The sequence below is a fragment of the Calliopsis andreniformis genome, chromosome 9, assembly GCF_051401765.1.
Source record: "Calliopsis andreniformis isolate RMS-2024a chromosome 9, iyCalAndr_principal, whole genome shotgun sequence".
Lineage (NCBI taxonomy): Eukaryota > Metazoa > Arthropoda > Insecta > Hymenoptera > Andrenidae > Calliopsis > Calliopsis andreniformis.
In genome coordinates this window covers 7,565,633-7,584,806 of record NC_135070.1, presented here as the reverse complement: position 1 = coordinate 7,584,806, position 19,174 = coordinate 7,565,633, and the positions used below count along the sequence as shown (strand labels likewise).

The 19,174-nt window shown below is 39.9% G+C and overlaps 1 protein-coding gene across 1 annotated transcript in view; it reads left to right on the top strand.

Moving 5' to 3' along the window:
• Positions 1-19,174, top strand: part of LOC143183928 (disintegrin and metalloproteinase domain-containing protein 10) — a 53,826-nt gene that overhangs the window by 9,705 nt on the left and 24,947 nt on the right. The window contains exons 3-4 of the mRNA XM_076385749.1: positions 2,274-2,421; positions 14,717-14,835. Coding sequence (XP_076241864.1) covers positions 2,274-2,421; positions 14,717-14,835 — 267 coding nt within the window. The remainder of the gene's footprint in view (positions 1-2,273; positions 2,422-14,716; positions 14,836-19,174) is intronic.

The following is a 19,174-nucleotide window of genomic DNA, read 5'->3' as shown; positions in this document are numbered from 1 at the left end:
AACGAGTATTAAATTGTTTATTAGATAACGTTTGAGATATTAGAAGAAAACGGTATTACCTTGATCTTGTTTACTATAAGATATTAAGAGTTAAGAAACGTGCAGTACAATCTCATTAAAGGTACTTTTACTTACTGTATGTTCTTTTACTCTTTTTGCTCTGTGTGTACACTTTGTAGCTAACTGTACATTAATTGAACAAACATTCTGTTGAATTTACATTTATTGAGACTAGTTACACAGTAAACTGGCGGCACAGTAAAATGAAATCAGATATTTTTATTTTCATAGAAATTGTATTTATACTTTAATTGAAATCTACAAAACACAATTTGGTATCTTTAGCAAAAGAGGACATGACGAAAGAAGCTTTTCCTCTCTCCTCAAAAATCCCGAATTAATAAAACTCGATTCTGCAATAAAAAATTCAGATTCAAAACATCCAACGTCGATACCTCGAAAACAAAAATACATGACATGCTTTTTTGCCTTACGAACTCCAGCAGATATATTCATTCCATAGCTTGTTTCTGCAGCATAGCGCACGAAACACAGTTCTATATCATTCCCTCGATTCTCTCTTACGTTACCGACTTCTCGACATCTCAGAGGGTCGCGTAGGGTCATAGAGGGGCCATTTCTATAAGGGTATATTTCGCCAGAGAAAAGGTCACGTTTGAATCGGTTTTTCTTTCCTCGCAAATCGTAACCCCGGCTCGGATAACGTACCTGAGACACAATACTATTGCAGCGTGCGCATGAGCATGCATAACGCGGAGGCACGAGTACAAGGACACGGTTGCATACGCCAGGGGCAACTACGATACCGATTCTCAATACAAAATCCGATACAAAGTGTTCGTACGAGGGTAACGGGTTGAAGGGTGGAGGGTCGGACGGCCACTCGCCGCGGGCCAAGGCAGGCATCGATAACGACCCATGGTAATTAGATTATTGGACACTCTTGCGTAACCTGCAAGCCCTACGATGTGGCCGAGGTGGACGGGACACGAGGTGCCGTTAAACTTCGCCACGGCGCGAAACCGTGCTTTAATAGTGAACACTCAGCTTTGTCCCGTGTGCACCCTTTTGTTCTTGATCGGTACTTACGGCCGAACAATGGGAACGCGACCCCCGACGCCTCCCTAATTGTAAGTAGTAAGTACACGGTGCTACGCGTTCGCGACTCTCTATTCCCCCACGGTTCCCCACCTCTTTACCCAGTGACGTTAATGCAACCGTGATGTATCGTTCCGCGTATTCCTCTGCGGAAACGAAAGATTCCTGCTCGTTGCATCCCGTTGTAAATCTGAGGACGTGTATCCCTAAGAGGATTCCCTGCTGAAAGCTTTCCGCTAGAGACTCTTCGACGTTCGTACCTTCTGAAAATTCCGTCGTGAGACATTGATCCAGGGGTATGATCAAACGTTGGCTTAATTTAAAGGGCGAGTTGGACGTGAAGACAGTGTAGATGATGATTAATAGGGTATAGAGCGCGGTGGGAAAAAAATGAAGCCTGGTGAAATATGCTTTGTGTGAAGATGTGTACAGGGTGATTCAGGGCTACGGGTCGGTCGATTAGGAATTGGCAATGATGCAAAAGACTTACTGTTTGTGTAACGTGCACTTGTTTTTGCTTTATTCTTGAGTAGGTAGGTTCTGTACTGCTGTGAATAATGTGGTGACTCTGCTAAGTTTACAAGAATCATGTGCTTGAGATTAATTATTAGGGTTTAAGCGTAGGGATTATCTGGGATAATATTCTGCATCAGTTGACGTGCAATTTATTAGGTACTCAAATATTACCTAAATCTCTTGGACGCTTCAGTGGTAGATATCCTCTAACATAATTTCAATATTTAATTATATTAAAAAATATACTGTCTAGATCTATTTTCACCTTCTTTCATCGCTTCTTCCGCGCCGCATGTGCAACTTTGAACCACCCTGTAGCATTTCTATTCGCATAGTTCCAAATTTTGTAAGATCCTCGAAATCGCAGGAAACCGTTCTTTCCTTTTGTTGCTGCATTCTGTTGCAAGTTCGCGAGCCAACGAGAGAACGAGGCCGAGATCGTACGAAAGAGAGAAAGAGAAAGAGAAGTTCGGTTAACGAGCCACACCACGCAATCCGATATTTTACGATGCAACGCGAGAACGCAGCAGCGGGACTAATCCGCGAGCGAGCGAGGTGATTCGCGCAACGCGAGACTCGTCCAGCGTTTTTTCCCAAGTTCCCTGGCTAATGGAACGGTGCTTCGGCCGATGTTTCAGGTATCACGCACGGCTCGTACATCGGGTATTACGAGGTGGCCTCTTACGATATCGCGGCCTTGAGACGACATCGTAACCGGATGCGTCGCGATGTCACTGACGTTGTCGACAATCAACCTCTGCTGCTGCGCCTCCAAGCGCTCGACAAGTGAGTACTCCTCAGCAAAAGTACTACTAGGGGAGAGTTGCCTAACCTGTACAACCTGCTTAAGTCGATCCTCATTGATTTCTTATTACTGAGTATCAGCGAGAGTGAGGTGTAAATATATATGAGATAAATGAGGATTTTAAATGCTGCAAAAAGATTAGATATAGTACACTTTGAAGACTTCAAAAAAGTGTAAATTTGGGGATTTTTTTTAGAAGAGAAAGTACGTAGTCTTTGCATATGGAATGTTTTTTTGAAGTTTGTAATGTAAGAATTGATACCATGCATTAAATTTGTTTTGATTTAGGTAATATTAAACACATTTGTGATAGAGGTACTAAGTCTTTATCATTTGAGGTTGAGGATAATAGAGATATTCGACTACTCTTTTTTGTGAGTTTAAACTTGGAAGTGTTACTAACAATGGGTACATTAATTTAGCCTTCGTCAAAGTTCATGTAAAGGTCAGCACAGTTCGTTTTTCTGTACCTGAGAGCCAATCTGGTCCGAGTTCTTTTTTCTTACATCTTTCACGAGAGCAGAAAAATAAATGTATCACTCATTTATTTAGGTATTTACTTATTTATTAATTTACACTATAGTATTTGAACTAGCTTATACTATGGAATTTCACATTACTGTGTAATGTAACTTAAATGGATTTCTATTATTCTAATAAAATGAAGAGAAATCAGTAATATGCTACCTAAAACTTGATATTGAGAAAAATTCAGTTGGATTATTCTGGCTCTCAGATACAGATACATTTTCCGAAATTTATTTGCTGAAAGAGGAAACAGAATACGGTGTTAGTTTTAACTACCGAGTTAAGTAGTCCAATTTTCACAACTTTCCTCTGCATATACCTCACAAAAAATATCTCGCGTTTCACTTAAAATATTGCCAAATTGACCACTCAAAACGTTGGGAGATATTTTTTTATCCAATTGCACGCATAAAAGTAAGTGGAATGAACGTAGTGCCGTCGCGGCGGCCTATTAAAAACTGAAAGAGTGTTATCCGCTTAACCAACCCAGCGATCTGCTCGCGATATTCTCGGGGGCTGATTATACAACATTCAACGAAAACGATTCGCGCAATTATTCCAGACGTTTTAACGAGAACACGATTCCCTGTGCGGTATCAGGACTCCTGTAATCGTATCAGCGTCCGTACCAGCATCGTTCGGTTAGGTCAATAGGCCTAGATCCAATTAAGGTCAAGTTCATGTAGAACAGCATGCGTCGCGTACGTGTCGCGCGGAGGGTGTGTAGATGTGCGGGCAGATTAACAGGGTTACAGGATACTTGGCACTATATCAAGCCGTGAAACAAAGCTTTCCTGACATTTGAAAGCGATATACCGCGGAGATAATAGAATTCCCTCTGTTTCCACAAAATTACGGTGTGTTTGGCTCTCCGGAGTTTCTCCCTTAAATGAAATTAATTACACGCGCGGACAGTAAGCATTTTCGTGGACGAAGGTCCAGAACAGCGGGTTCCACCGATTCCCTTGTCCTTTCGTCGTCGCGGAAAACGACGAATTTTCAGACCGTACTCGGAACAGCGAACTTCCCACTTACGCTAAGCTCGCGATAAGCGCACTCATTGTCTGTCGCTGAGTTCGTTCGACAGAGATCGAGTTTCCATCGTGCTAGGTGGGTACAAGTTTTGATAAAGCCCCGATCCACGTTGCTAGGCTAATGAAGTGGTAGATTAAGTCCTGATTCGACGCTCCAAAGGATTTGCGGTCGGCTGATTGCAGTAGTCCAGCATCAAACGACTCGGAGTCAACTAATGTCAGTCGAAGACTCGGGGCAGGCAATTATCCAGCTGCCCCTTTTGGGGGAATTGAATCGTTCCAAGATTGTTTTGCCGCAAATGGTCTTAAGGCTTCTGCTCTCGATGGATTTTCCGCGTAGAAAAATCCGCTCGGGTTATTCCTACGCTCTGACATCCGATTTAATCCGATAGTCCGGCCGCTTAATTGAATTTCAGCCGCGAAGGACGCGAGTGGAAACGAAATAGCTTTTGGTGGCGAATCCGATGAGTTTTCGGGAGCACGCGCGCTCACCTTTCTATGCCCCGCTTCGATCACAGACAGAGATGTGCGAAATGCCAGAAATCGATCCTATCGGCTATGTATAATCGTCCAAAAAATAGCCCGCGCTCCAGTGGATTTGCATTCGATGGGTTTGAGTTTTCAATGGTAGAGGAATACAGGGAGCCAATCAGAGCTTTTGCTACTAGCGTCGCGTTTGTGTGAGAAGGCAAAATAGCGCTTTTATGAGCGTGTGGGCGGCTTATTTGACTCTGCTCGTGAAATTGAAAGTGCAGCGCCAGAATCAGAATACATACATGTATGATGTCACTTTTAAATCATTTTCATATTATTATATTAAAACCTCACTGGACCATCGGTAAAAGGACTCTTTTTAGACCGATCTTTCTATGGTAATGTTTGCATAAAAAATGTTTCATTTACTTTTTCATTTCTGAATAATTAACTGACATCTCCATACATTGTAATATTTTGAAACACGTCGTTTATTTTAACTTTTACATTGAAAATACTTATTAGGAAGAGAATTAAAGTCTAAAAATTTCTGCCGATCGATCTACGAGTGTTAAAAGCAAAACGACTTAAAATGTAATAATTTTGACTATCAAAAGGAGTGAAAAATTGATGCAGGAAGTGTGTATAACAAATTGACATTTTTTAAATATAGAGTACTTGACACACTTTGATTCTAGATTCCAAATATAAAGAAGGAAGTATATTCCAATTTTAGGTGCTTTCACTAGCATGCAATGGAAGTTGACTGTTGGAAATAAATGAATTGGAAACTGAAGGGTACTGTGAGACGAGGGCAGCTCTTTTTGGCACTAATTGGAATAGGTTTCCACGCAATACGCTGCCATTAGTCATTCTGTGCGTGATACAAGGTAATGGATCACCCAGTAGTTGTTTCTCACAAAGAAGGGTCAAGCTTGTCGTGTCCCAAGCTACCCCTATTTTGTGTGTAAGCAGCCACCCATGATCAATAATGCCTGCCTAAAATTAAGTTGTCACTGGCAAAGTGGAAATATGTGGAAAATGTAATTACAATTACTAGACAGTGGTTTACGTGGCAGAAGGATTGTTGTGTCCTTTATGGCATGCTGCGGCTACGATTCGTGTCATCCTGAATAATCCCATGTTACATTACGTAGGCGATATATCTTTTTGACACTTGACAACTGTTATTATTATTATTTCTATGTCAGTTTTCAATAATTCAAAACTAAAATACCAAAGACATTATTAATTTTCAAATTGTAACGCTTCGATAGAAACTCGTGAAGTGGCATCAAGTAGGAGCTTAGAGGACATAGAAAATTAATTTTTGAAATCAATTTACACATCAACAATTTGAGTTTTGCTTTTTAAAACGAGTACTAAAACAGTTCCAAGAAATCTTGAATGGACCACCGAGCTTCCACAGAGAATACTCTGATTCCCAATGCAACGAGCTATACGTGAAAGTGTTTCTAACTTGAATTACATATTTTTCACTTTCGTACAATTCACCATTAACAAAATAAGCAGCTTCATAGAAACATTATTTCTGATACGTGTTTCAGGAGTTCACTTTTTACAAAAGTTTCATTTTTATTGCTAAAGCACGTGGCTAATAGTCAGCTTTCCTCGAACTAAAAAATATATCTGTATAATTATATCTACTGTCATAAAATAATAAAACTCTAAGACAGACCTCTTAAAAATTCAATGCCTTAGGAACAAAACTAATCATATCTTAAACAATTCACTATAGTAGATTACTTTGGTTGTTCATATATCTGTGGTTGTAATGCAAAATGACTTCAATCAAATATTTTTGTCTCCGAGGTATTGTCATTCAAAGTTTTCAACTTCAGTACTGCCTTATGGACTTATGCTTCCTTGATCCCTAATTTTTAAGCGAAATAATTCTTTTTGTGCCCTTTTTGTTTCTAAAAGCATAAACTTTACATTCCAGATGTCAATCACAGCCTCAGCTCGAATTTTTTGAAAATATGACATAGGTCGTTTTGCCTTACAATCACAGATATACACTATGCACTATTCGCAGAGGCAACTTAGGTCAAGTAGAAACGCAACAAGATCAAATCTCCGAATTTTGCATTCCCGCGAACAGAATCAAGCCAGAGCTCAACTCCTCTCAATTGTACCCCCACAAAGTGGTAAACTCCGTCAGAGCTACCGGGTGACACCGCGAGAATATGCTCGGCGCCAGCGAATTCCTCCCTCTTAGGCACACATAGACTGTCGTTCAAACGCGATTCGCAGCGGCAGCCAGCGGGGCGTTCGTCTCTTTATGCAAATCGGTCGAATTCACGGCAAGCAATAAAATGTAAAGCAGCGGGGGTAGGTGGGCCTCTGGGTTCTCGATGTCTCCCCCGGCTCGTCCCCTCCTCTTTCCCCCATTCCACCCCCTGTCCTCCTTCGCCGTTTCCATTCCGCTGCACCTGGTACATACTGGCGAAGATAATGCTCGAGAGGGAGGGAAAAAGAAACTCGTGCACTGTGTTTCTGTTTCGCGAGGAGACGCGCGTTTTCTCCGCACGTTTCGGGGTAACATCGAGGGAAGACTGCTCGTCGCGTACCAACGACCGAGGCAGCTTATCGCTCCTCTTCCCCATCGCACCGGCCAGACCGGACTTCCTTTTTGAGAAACGATCCTGTTTGGATATTTCCTTCGGCTTTTTACTGCCCATACGTGGCCGAGCAACGTGGCATCGTTTTTCCCCTCGACGTCTGCGTGTTATTTAAGAACCTGACCCCCGGGAGGGTTTTACGACTCGAATTTGAATCAGTTTTTCTGGGTGCATCTCTAAGTGATTCGCCGAGGGAAGTTGCTTTTCGATGCGTGGCCTTGTTGCTGCTCGGGGAACTGTCGCGTATGAGTTAATACCCGTGTAGGAACGTTCTGGTCGAGCGACTTGTTCCCAGGACCTTCGTATTGTCTGATTGTGTGATGCTACGTCGCAATCCGGTGCATGGAAATGCGTTTTCGTTCGCCTTTACCTGCTTTGATGTTTTATTAATGCTTGAGAAGCTCTGGGCGAGGAACGCCATAAAATAAAAAATGGAGAAGAATGCGATACGCTGAATAATATATTTTATAATTGGTATTATTATGTAAGAACTTAAAATTCGTCGAACTCGTTTGGAATATATTAAACGTTATTTAGCTATAAATCATTTTATTATTTTATGGCAGTAGATAGTATAAAGTTGGTTATTAAGCATATGCTGCAGCCGTGAAATTAAAATTTATGCAAAAATGAAAGTTGATTAGTTTAACTTCTGAAAGGTTCGCGTTGTATTATATGACTTTGTCACAATTATGTTTACCCGATATTGTTGCTTGTAGATATCAAGTCATCCCATAAATAATGCATACGCAATAAAGCCTCAATTAACCGGGTCTCAGTTATTCACAGACTCTTTTATTCAGAGTTATTGTTATTCGATACCTTGGTAATAAAGAGTACAGTAAAACATCGATTGAGACTTGGATTATAATTTAATAGTAGTTTACCATTAAGAATAAAATTAGCCTCCAGGAGGATGTTTTGGGTTTGAATTTCGTGTTAAACCGGTTAATCGAATTCCTGCTGTATTATATTGCGTTTGAAGTGGATAAGGTAAAGTAATTTATATCCATCAATCATCTTATACTGTATTTCCTATTACTTTTTGCTGTAATTTTTGATCTGCCTATTAATTTGAATTCCTTTTTCTTAATAATATACGACTATTAATAATTTGCGATACTGCATGCATTACTTATTTATAGGATAGCTTGATAAAAACAGCAAGCAATTTTCATATCTAACACGTTCATAGTCCATCATATTAATGAAAATTAATGGGAAGGTCTAACTCAGACTTAAATCAAAATTAATAAAAATGTCAACAGAAAAATAGTACAAAGTCCCTAAATTACCATCACCAAGATACTAAAAAGTCTCACAATGATATTTTCAAAAATCACCATTAAAGTGGTCCTGACCCACACACTAGCTCAAATATAATTAACATATTAATATTTCTTTCAATTTCCATTAGTCTCCGTAAACTCCAGAGAAATACCTTTCCCACCCCCTTTTCGATGTCAGTTTTCATCCCTCAACCATGTATTTACCCAATTACAAAGTAACACGAGTGCCATTTCTTGACGTTCCAAACGTGTGCCAAGTGCGATTAAAATCTGAACGTACCAATTGCGTGATGTTCCTCACGAGCCAAGCCTGTTTCACAAAACGAGGGTAAACGTTAAGGTGAATGCACAACGTCCACGCATTCTTCGAGCGCGACGGCACGGCAGTTATGAGGAACGGCTCGCCAGCATCGCGGTTCTTTGTATCGCGAAACGTCAGCGGGGTTGTCGTGGATCCAGTTTGCTCGCGTGTGGGCACAGGTTGAATTCAACCGACGCAATTCCAACGAGTCCGGCTCGTGCACAGAGGAGGAGGGCGTTCAACGAGCAGCCGATGAGAAAGGAAACGAAAGAAAGGAACGTCGCCGTGGAAGTCGTGCTTTTGTAAAAATTCCCTATGCGCGGTCGCCGACGCCCGCAGATGTTGCGGCCGCGGCCGCGCGCGCGTCGCGTGTCCCCATTTGAATTGCAAAATCGCACGCATCGTTTTTGCATTATACGCGGAGGAAGCGACACGCAGTGTTTAAAAAACGATTGTCCAGTCATGAAAAAAAAAAAAAAACAATTTTAAAAATTTCCGATTGTGAAGGTGTTAGTCAACTGTGTTGGTCAAATGGGAGTTCGTTATTAAACGATGAATATAAAATTAGTAGATTTATTGAAAGAAGTTCAATTTTAATATAACGGTTGCAATACGAAAATAGAATATTCATATGAGTAGTTTTTAGTTACGATTGGCAGACAAATTTGTACACAAATTTCTTTTTTCATTAGCAATGACGAAAAAGTGATACGTACAGTTTTATTAAAATTAATATATTCCTTCATAAGATTTCTGTATAACCTTATTTCAATTTTGGAAACGTTCTTTAATATAGTTTTCCTGTTTTAAATATGAAAAGTAGCTGAGGAGCAGTTTTTTCGGTTCTACCATATGTTACAATATTAAAATATTTAAAATACGTCAACTTTTATTAATAATTTCTCATATTTTCGTATTATAGTTTTCATATTTTATACAAGGGGGTCTTGTAATGCAAATTAGAGGCCCTCAAAATTTGAATGAAGAACTACCTTAAAGTTGTGGAAGAACTTGTGGCAGTTATTTTACTTTTTGGAGTAGAACTCGTTATATTGGTAGGAGGATCGGGGGTAAGATAGCGAATCTGTATACAGATTAGTTTTTAATTTTATACCAAAGGCAACTTATTTCTCTATACATATTCTTCTTACTAGAACATGTAAGATTGTTGTGATAAAATATTATTCTTTTTACACAAGAAAGAAAAAACGTTTCACCGATCACCCTTATGTCTTGGTTAAAATTTCATTTTTTGGGTTTGGTTCTTCGTTTCTTTCTAAACATCTAAAATTAAAATACATTTTCAGAATTTCTTTTTTAGTCATATATAGATACCTATAAATTTCTAATTCAGTTTTTATTTCAAATATATCAACCTCGTAAGAAAGTAATTAAGCAATGTTTTAAACGTAATCAATTAGCTCGTTCTCATCGATTTATAAGTTTTTAAGATGAAATATAGTTTTTCGGGGCCAGACAGGCGTTTCGTCACATCGTCGAACGCTTCGTATGGGCGTCGATTCGTCGACGAGCTCTCGCACTAAATAACCGACGGATAGATTAATCAAAATCGGCGTTGGTTAAAGCGTTCACGGCGCGGCGGGAGCATCGATCACGGGGCTGGAAAGGCGTTAAAACGTCGCGTCACGTTGTCGTTCGGTCGGATATCGCGGTCCGTCGGCCGACGAATAAATAATCGGGCGTTTATTAGATTCCTTCTTTCACTGGGAGAAAATCGGATTTGCGGATAGCCGTGTTATTGGATTCTATGCATGGGATTCGCCGCGTGTGCGTCGCGTAAAAAGTTTACGAGATATCCGCCCTGTTACATCGCCGAGATTATTTCAACACACTCGCCGCTCGGATTCTCTATAAGCCAGGGAAACTGAAACGAGTTGGAGGAAACTTCGGCTAAAGTTGTCTATGTTCGTCAATTATTTTCGGGGTGCGAGTTGTCGAATCGCGAATATGAGCAGTTGCAGTACGCCTCGTGTATCGCGATGTTGCGCATGAAATGTGGGCGTAGACATGCTGTCCTCTGAATTCTCTCGTAATACGAGTCAAAAGTTTTATATATTTAGAAATTTGGTTGGAGAATACGGTTATAAATTTAATAGGCACATATGTCACTTGGTTGATATAATAATGACGTAATAATAGATTTTTCTGTTTCTGAATTTTTAGTAAAAAATATGGGAAAAATGATTGTAGTAAAATCTCGATTTGTTTTTACTTCTGGACTGCGATTTAAAAAACTGAATCTTTTATTTTTTGACCAATATGACATCCCTGCACGGATTCGAAAAATGTAATTACAGTTGGATATCTCTCTACTATCTTTTGCAGCTGTACACGTAGATCTAAAATAGTGGATGAAATAACACAGACCTATCACCTTACTGCAATCTCTATTACAGACACTGAAAGACTATTCTCAGGAGTGATTTAGGCACACTTTCAATATATAATACTGCACCGACGGTGTAAATTAAATTAATCTCTTGAAATTTTCCAAATCTAATGAAAAACCCAAGAATCTAAGCATTATTGAAGGAGCAAGCTAAAAATAAGGGCAGTGCTCTTAAGCACGAATCTCCTTTTTCCCCACCGTCATATTTAATTTCGATTTTTATCATCGCTGGTGCAGCGGTGCAATCCTGCTCCTTTCTGAATTGGTAACTTAAGAGGGCTCGCGAACTTCCCTACAGCTGGATAAAAAATGGCACAGGGTGTTAGGTCTATTCTGTATCTCCTCCATAATAACACGCTACTCCTTGCTCGAGTTTAAGCATAAGAAACGATCCTCGAAACAAGGAGGAGGAGACTGTTCACTGCTACAAACGGTATCGAATTATGAGAATAATTACAGCAGATGTGGCGAAACGGAAAGGAGGAAGAGCTCCAGGCAGGGAGGAAGACACAACGATCCACAACTAATTGTTGCCCTGCCGTTAATACCTCGCGGCAGCCCCGTCCCTCGTTCCCTGTTTCTTTATGGTAATGCGACGTATTAAATTCTTTCCTCTGGACAAAGAAAGAGGATCCTCTCGGCCTCCTTTCGCCCACGCGAAACGCTGCAGAGAATTCGGGCAGAAATCTGTTCCACGAAATGGAAATCATCCGAGCGACTAAAACAGCCCTGGCTTTCTGCGCGTAATCCACTGTCCCCTTCTTCCTCCTTTCTTTTGCCTTCGACACTCTGTGGTTTCGATACCTCGAACGGTATCTATCTCCGCTCTCGTTTCGTCCCTTCGCCCTGGGATCAAGGCCTGGGGATGATTGAAAGCGGGGGAAGGAGTGGAATATATATTTTGTTCTCGGACACAGCTCGAATGATACTAATCTCTGGCTACGCGAATTTAATTAAACCTAATCCATTTACCCTCGAATCCGAGATTACACGGTATTCCATACGCAATCCCGATCCGCGTTTCAATGTCATCCGGCCTCTCGAATCCTTTCACGTTTCTAAATTTAATATGCACCGTCCGAGTTGATTCGCTCGCCGTTGTGCTTCTCGTTCGCGCAGCTTTGTCCTTCGATTTAACGTCCCGCTGCCCCCGTCACGGTTCTGACTTTCGAGGAAACGATGGGATGCTTAATCGCCGCTGCGAGAACGCGTATCATCCGGCACCGTCATCGGAGAAGAACCGCTGAATCACGGGGCCGACTGATCTTTTCCTTCTTCTATAACGAAACGTGGATCTACGGTGATCCGATGTAGCTTGGTAGATGTGAAAAGTTTGCTCAGTCGGCTGTTTCATGTGTCTCTGCTTCTATGTGTTGTATCTGGGGAGACTAACTTTAAGAGAGACTATTTTTAACCGTTACTTGTTTAGTCTAATTATGTTAAGAATTCTTGTTAATCAATTTGATTGTTAGGTGTGTAGGTTAATAGTGTTCGTAATTATGTGTGCGAAAGAGTCGCTTGTTTATCGATAACGTGAGATTAATTTGTTACATGGAAGCGTTAATTAGTTCGTTGTCATATAGGGGTAGGTTCAACTTTTGCTTTTACTACTAGAGAACATAGTGGTAGGGTTTAATTATTATGGAGGCTGCAATCACTGTTTTTGTCACTACTATAAGCACTACTAGGTACTGTTAGGGACTACTAGAGACTACGAGGTTTTTTTTGGTATCACTAGGTATTACTGCTACTTCCACTAGGTACTATTAGCTATTAAACCTAGTTATTAGCTAGCTGTTACACTTACTTAAAATTTAGAACTAGTTCTACTGTACCTAGTAATGCCTAGTGGCGGCAGCAGTAATACATCTGCTACTACTAGTTACTATTTCTGCTATTGCTAGGTACTACTAGGATCTATTAAGCATTGCTAGAGACTATTAGCTACTACTAGGGATTGCTAAGTACTACTATAAGTAGAAACAGATCAAAGTTATAAATACACATTGCCTCCACATACCTACATTGTATATTTTAAAGGTCTCTTTTTTACGTGTTTATCGTATTAAGGAAGAAAATAATCATTTCAAAATATCAGGCATTATTATTTACTCAGAAAACGGCGCAACCTTTCCGAACAACCCAATACAAAGAATATAAACCAGTCTCCGACGTCAGAGTCTGGAAACTGGAAACACTGTGTAGACGCGTATCATCCGACGTCATCGACCAAGAATCGCTGAATCACAACCGACTGATCCCGTCTTATACCATGATCAACGAAATACCGAGCAACGGCAGTCCACCATGGCTGTCCAGCCATGGAAAGCTGGCTCAGCATCTCGACTACCTGTTACCCCTGTTGTTGACCCTCGGGCGTCGACGACGATCCAATCATCCGTCAAACGAGCGGTCGAGGGTATCGAGACGCAAGCGGTTAACTGCCGTTAGCGTTTCCAGGGTTTCCCCGGTTCGGCGTAATTCATCCTCGTGCGGTGTCCTTCTTTCGAGAATCCATCCAAGAGAGGACCGATAGCAGCGGGGAGATCACGTTCGCGCATAAAACGTTGATTCCATTTCAGTTGGAGAGGATCAGACGGAATTTGCATAAACGGTCGAGTCTCCTCGGGAAGAGCGGATAGGGAAAATGAAACTCTCTAGCGAGAGGGAAACGTCTGGAGAGCGTACGTTTCTTGCTAATCGTGCCATGAATGCTTCTTTGCTCTTGTTCCTAGCTTATCATCGGATTGTCGACTCGTCTTTGGAACGAAATCGCGATTATTATGACATTGAGGAGAATCGAGGATTAATTGGTACGTGGGCTATAAAAGGGGCGTGTAGAGGGTAGCTGGGGTCGGTTGAGTGTAGGGATGAGTGTAGAGATGAGAGAGGTATCATAAGGTGAAGGGGATAGTTATCAGTTGCGATTATAGGATGGTGGGTCTATTGGAATATTCACGCGGATATCGACTTTCCCACTTTGGTGCTACTATTATTGATAGTTTATGTAGCGTTAGGCGTATGCAGCCCACGCAAAATGTGGTATGTGGACGGAGGCTTAAGGGGCTCTTACAGATAGTACTATATAAGGTCCTACGCTGCTACTATAGTGAAATTCGTAATTCAAGGTAAATTTATCCTCATCATTATTTTATTCAATACATATATATGTTTAATTCTGAAAGATTATGAAGTAGCCAAGCCATATAGAAATGACTTACAGTATTTTCTTGTTATAAGTACATAAACGACTTATGGGAATTCAAGCTCTGGATATAGAAGCATTGAAAACTGATGAAAAAGCAGACATGTTATTAAATTTGTAGTTAGGAAAGTGACTTATGCACTATTCTGTGTATGAGTGTATCTCAGCAATGTGTCCTTCTTTATAAACTCATTACTAAGTCCTAAGCCAATAGCGTGTACTTTCAAGAACCCTGACCAGGTAAAGCACATCAATCACAGTATGCAATGTTGGATAACGCAACAACCGATAATGCGGTAACTCAAACATCTGCATTTTGAGCAATAGAATCGATTCGAAATTACACTCTTCTGAATTCTTAATTATCTTTTAACATTTTCGTTCTTATTTTAGGCAATGGACATTACGCTTAACCCGAGATGAGGGCCTGTTCAGCAAGGACGCAACTTTCTTGAGTACCAATGGACCGATCGCCTTCGACACGTCACATTCCTACGTGGGCACAGTGTTGGGTAAGTTTGCATACATTATTATTATTATTAGCCCTAACAAAACGAGCTCAACATTACACAAATACACAACAAGAACAAAAAACGCGTCGAACGTGTAGAAATTATTTCTGCGAAAATATTGCATATTGATAACAGAGAAATCCATATGACCTGAATATAAAATAAATTAAAAAAACTGACGATGCGATTAATAGGGACGCGAGCTCCATATTTAGTTTTAATATTCGAGCAGTAGAAAGATACACTGTTTTTAAATATCCTAAATGGAACATAGAAAGAGACATTGCCACAAAAAAGATGGCTAATTGACTACTCTCATTAATTACCTTAAATAAGAGACAAAAAGTAACTTAAGTTAAACATTTAAACTACCACATTAGCTTAAAAAATGTAGCCTCCTATCCAAACAAAACTCATACCAACGAACGAGGAAAAATGCAAACAGAAAAAGCTCATTTGCGTTTACTCTCGCAAACGAAAATTACGGATGGAATTCAGAAATTGACTTTTACCTGTAACATAGAATAACGCGAAAGGATGCAAAGTCGAACGGTTGCAAAGCCCCCTACCGTATATACACGGCACATAGGCTGGCGTCGATATTCCTTTGAAAGGATCCGACTTCAAACGATTGCATTTTCGACACCGATCAAACCAGTGTGAATTTTCGAGTTTCCCATCGAGAGCAGACCGCTCTGTCTGGAATTTCGATTCCGCTAAAGCCCTCTTTCCGAGCCATACATATTCGAGAACGCGGTAGCAGCGGAAGTAAATGGAACTCGAAAGGAACCACGGACAGGCGAATTTGTTGACTTGCGTGTGCAGAGTTGCCGACACGCCTCGGTCTATTCGACACTTGACATCCTTCGATAGGGGGATGCGTAATCTTTGCTCGTAGTCGGCATCCAAACGGAAATCTCATTTCGATCGTCATCCTCGCAGTCGCGGCCGCTTGGAAGCCAGCCAGACACCCTGTCGAAAGGGTACGAGCTTGTACGAGGTCTCGACCGCCAAGCTGCCTTGAACACGGTGTACATACACGCCAGCTCAAATGTATTAGGACACTTAACATTTTCAGTGTACCTCTCTTTGCGCTGAGGATTATCAATATTAAATCGTTCGTTAAGGGGCACACTGGTCTAGATGCACGTTTTTTGAAACTTCTTTAAGCATTTTTTTAAAAGAAATCGGGAGGCTTTTGTACTAATAAGGAGCTTTCGCTCATGTCTTTATTAATATTTATTGTGTACGAATTGATTTTTTTTTCAAGCGAAGAAATCGAAATTGAAAACAGTCTACTGATTTGTTAAAAGAAACTTGAATAGTAGTTTTAAAAAATGTCTTTCACTATCTTCAAATGCACATTATTAAAATAGTTTACTACTTTTGAGGGAGGGTGTACATTCTGTGAATATTCCAGTCTCTGGTTTTGGACGATAAAATATTTTCTTAACGAGGGTGATATTGTTCTTCCATGGTGATACAGGGTATAGTAGAATAGCAAAATTGTTGAAATCATATAGAAAAGGGAGTTAATAATTTCGTACGGAAAAACAAGGTTTAGAAAGTTATTGTGGATATTTAAAATTGTATATAAAAGCTCGCTTGAATTATCAAATATTCAAACATTAAAGTATTTAATAAAATTAAAGAGATACTTACATTTTTAAATCATCAAATCTTTGAAGAAGGCAAGAAGGCGGTCGGAGCAATTTAAATTATTAATATCACGTAAATTATTAAATGTACACCTTCGAAAAAGCGTATATCGGCGTATTGGACTTGACGGGTTCCACAAACTGGTGAAGACCCATTAAAAAATGAACGTTGCACTTAGGGAGCCTGCTCGTTAGACTTCAAATGGATGTAATTTTAATCCCTACACAGAGTATTATAAAAGATGTGGAGCCCTTTTACAGGGTCGATAATAGACATTGAGTAATAAAACTTTATATATAAGGTGTATGAAAAGTGATAATCATCATATTGGGGTTAAACTATTTAGACTTATAAACTGCTTAAAAAAATTATGGTATAGAAAAATTTGTGGGGCAGAAATCGGCTAACTTTGACTGATGATAACTCTGCGAAAACTTATCATATGGTCATGATCTTTTTTTTAAATTACAGCTTGAAGTCATGACTATAAGATACTGTGCTTGAATTTTAAGTTTAGTGCACCTTTACTACCGTAGCGCTTTAAATCTGAAGGCATGTTTATCGTATTAAGAATTCCAAAGTTTGATGAAATGCAGAGATTTCTTAGAAGTTTTTTCGAGATATGGTTTAGAGTAGCATAAAGTTGGAACCTTCTTGTTTTATTTAAAAAAAAGATCAAGCCGCTACGATTTTTTTTCGCAAAGTTACAGGTCTTCAAAGTAACCTGTGCATTTTTGCCATATCAGCACTATTCGTTCTACTGTAAAAATTTACTTTGAAGCACTGTAACTTTGTGAAAAAAAATCGCAGCGATCTGATCTTCTTTTTCAATTGAAGAGGAAGATTCAAACTATATGATACTGTGAACTGCATCCCCGAAAAAAATTCTAGAAAGTCCATGTATTTCATTAAACTTTGGAATTTTCAATACGATAAACATGCCTTCAGATTTAAGGCTCTACAGTAGTAGAGGTGCACTAAATTTAAAATTCAAGTATAGTATCTTATAGTCAAGACTTCAAGCTGTAATTTAAAAAAAAGATCATGATCCTACGATGATTTTTCACAGAGTTATCGTCAATCAAAGTTAACCGATTTTTGTACAAAATTTTTCTATGCCATAATTTTTTTAACTAGTGTAGATTAGTGGACATTTCCAAACCTTCCACAATAAATATTCTAAATTTTGTTTGTACCTAAATGTCCATCGATCCAAAGGTCTAGTTTCATAGCACTTTTCATACACCCTGTACATGTATACCGACTAACACTTGCTTTTTCAATCAGAAATAATTTTATATTCTCCAAAATACTAATCTGAGATACTAACACCTATCGATTAGTGGTTTCATGCCATTAGTTAACCAGTAAATGACCTGTTTTGCTAAAGTTGAGAGGCAGGGGATTTTAATTTTTACTATGTACGTTACATATGTACACGCAACACATGAAAACTTAATATCTCCGATCGCTGGACCTGCAGGCGACAATAATTTGTTAGCTGGCTAATGGCACGAACGATCTATCGATAACCATTAATCGATATCCTAGGTCAGTACTTTGCAGGGCATAAAATAGATACTACATCTTTTACCTAAAACCTAAAAGAATGAATGTTATTCCACACACGCGCGCTTTAGGCTTCTACCATTGTTTCAGCGTCTATTGTCGATTTTACGATACTGTCTACGTTTTGTAGCATGCTGCACGCCGGCGACTGATAAAGAATAGAAGTGCACGATCAAAAGTTGGCGAACGACAGAAATAAGCTAGCTCACCGCGACAGACTGAATATAGGGGAGAGTAACGATACTGTCGCGGACCGAGGAATTTTGTTAGCTCGCCAGCGGACGTTTGCCCTGGTACATGCAGGAATACGGTATCGAGCTATCTGATCCCACGAGCGTTTCTGCGACAGAGACCCGTGTAAGCAGATACGTGCGCCAAACAACGCAGGAGCTTGCAATATAATTTCGTGCACGGAATGAGTACACCGAGCCGGTCCAACCGCAACTCGGAACCCCGCCTGGCTCGGAAACTCAATGGCCAGCACGCCGACGCCGAGGCTACGATCGACGTTTCTTCTCCAGTGGCTGGAAGCGTCGTTATTGCCTCGATAACGACCGAGCCCTCGGCTAGGACGATGAAATTTTAGCAGTCTGCCCGTGTAACTTGTTGAATCGCGGGCGTTGCTGCATTTAGACGCTCGCGGTACTGGCGTTCCGCGATGAAACTCACGAACTTGCAAACTCTGTTCTCGACAATTATCGAGACTGAGGTGGCCAGATTTATTGCCTGTACGCAACAATGACTGTTAGTAGATGGCTTGGCGAAGACGAGGATGTTGGATTCAAGTTGAACCTAACTCGAACCTGGTGCTTTAAGATTTTCAATCTAGAAATTTGACTAAGTTATATGCATTTAAATGTTTTAATTAAAGGATATTCAGATTTTGAATACTCGTATTTAAATATTCCAATTTTCTAATATTGGAATTTCAAAAATTTTAAATATTCTAATTTTCTAATATTACAATTTCAAATATTATCATTTTCTAATGGTAACAAAATTCAAGTGATATGAGCAATCTTTGAAACATTTGTCGATTTTATTCGTTCTTAGTAATTGAATTTCCTCCTGAAACGAGAGGATGAGTATTTGTTCGCTTAAACTAATATTC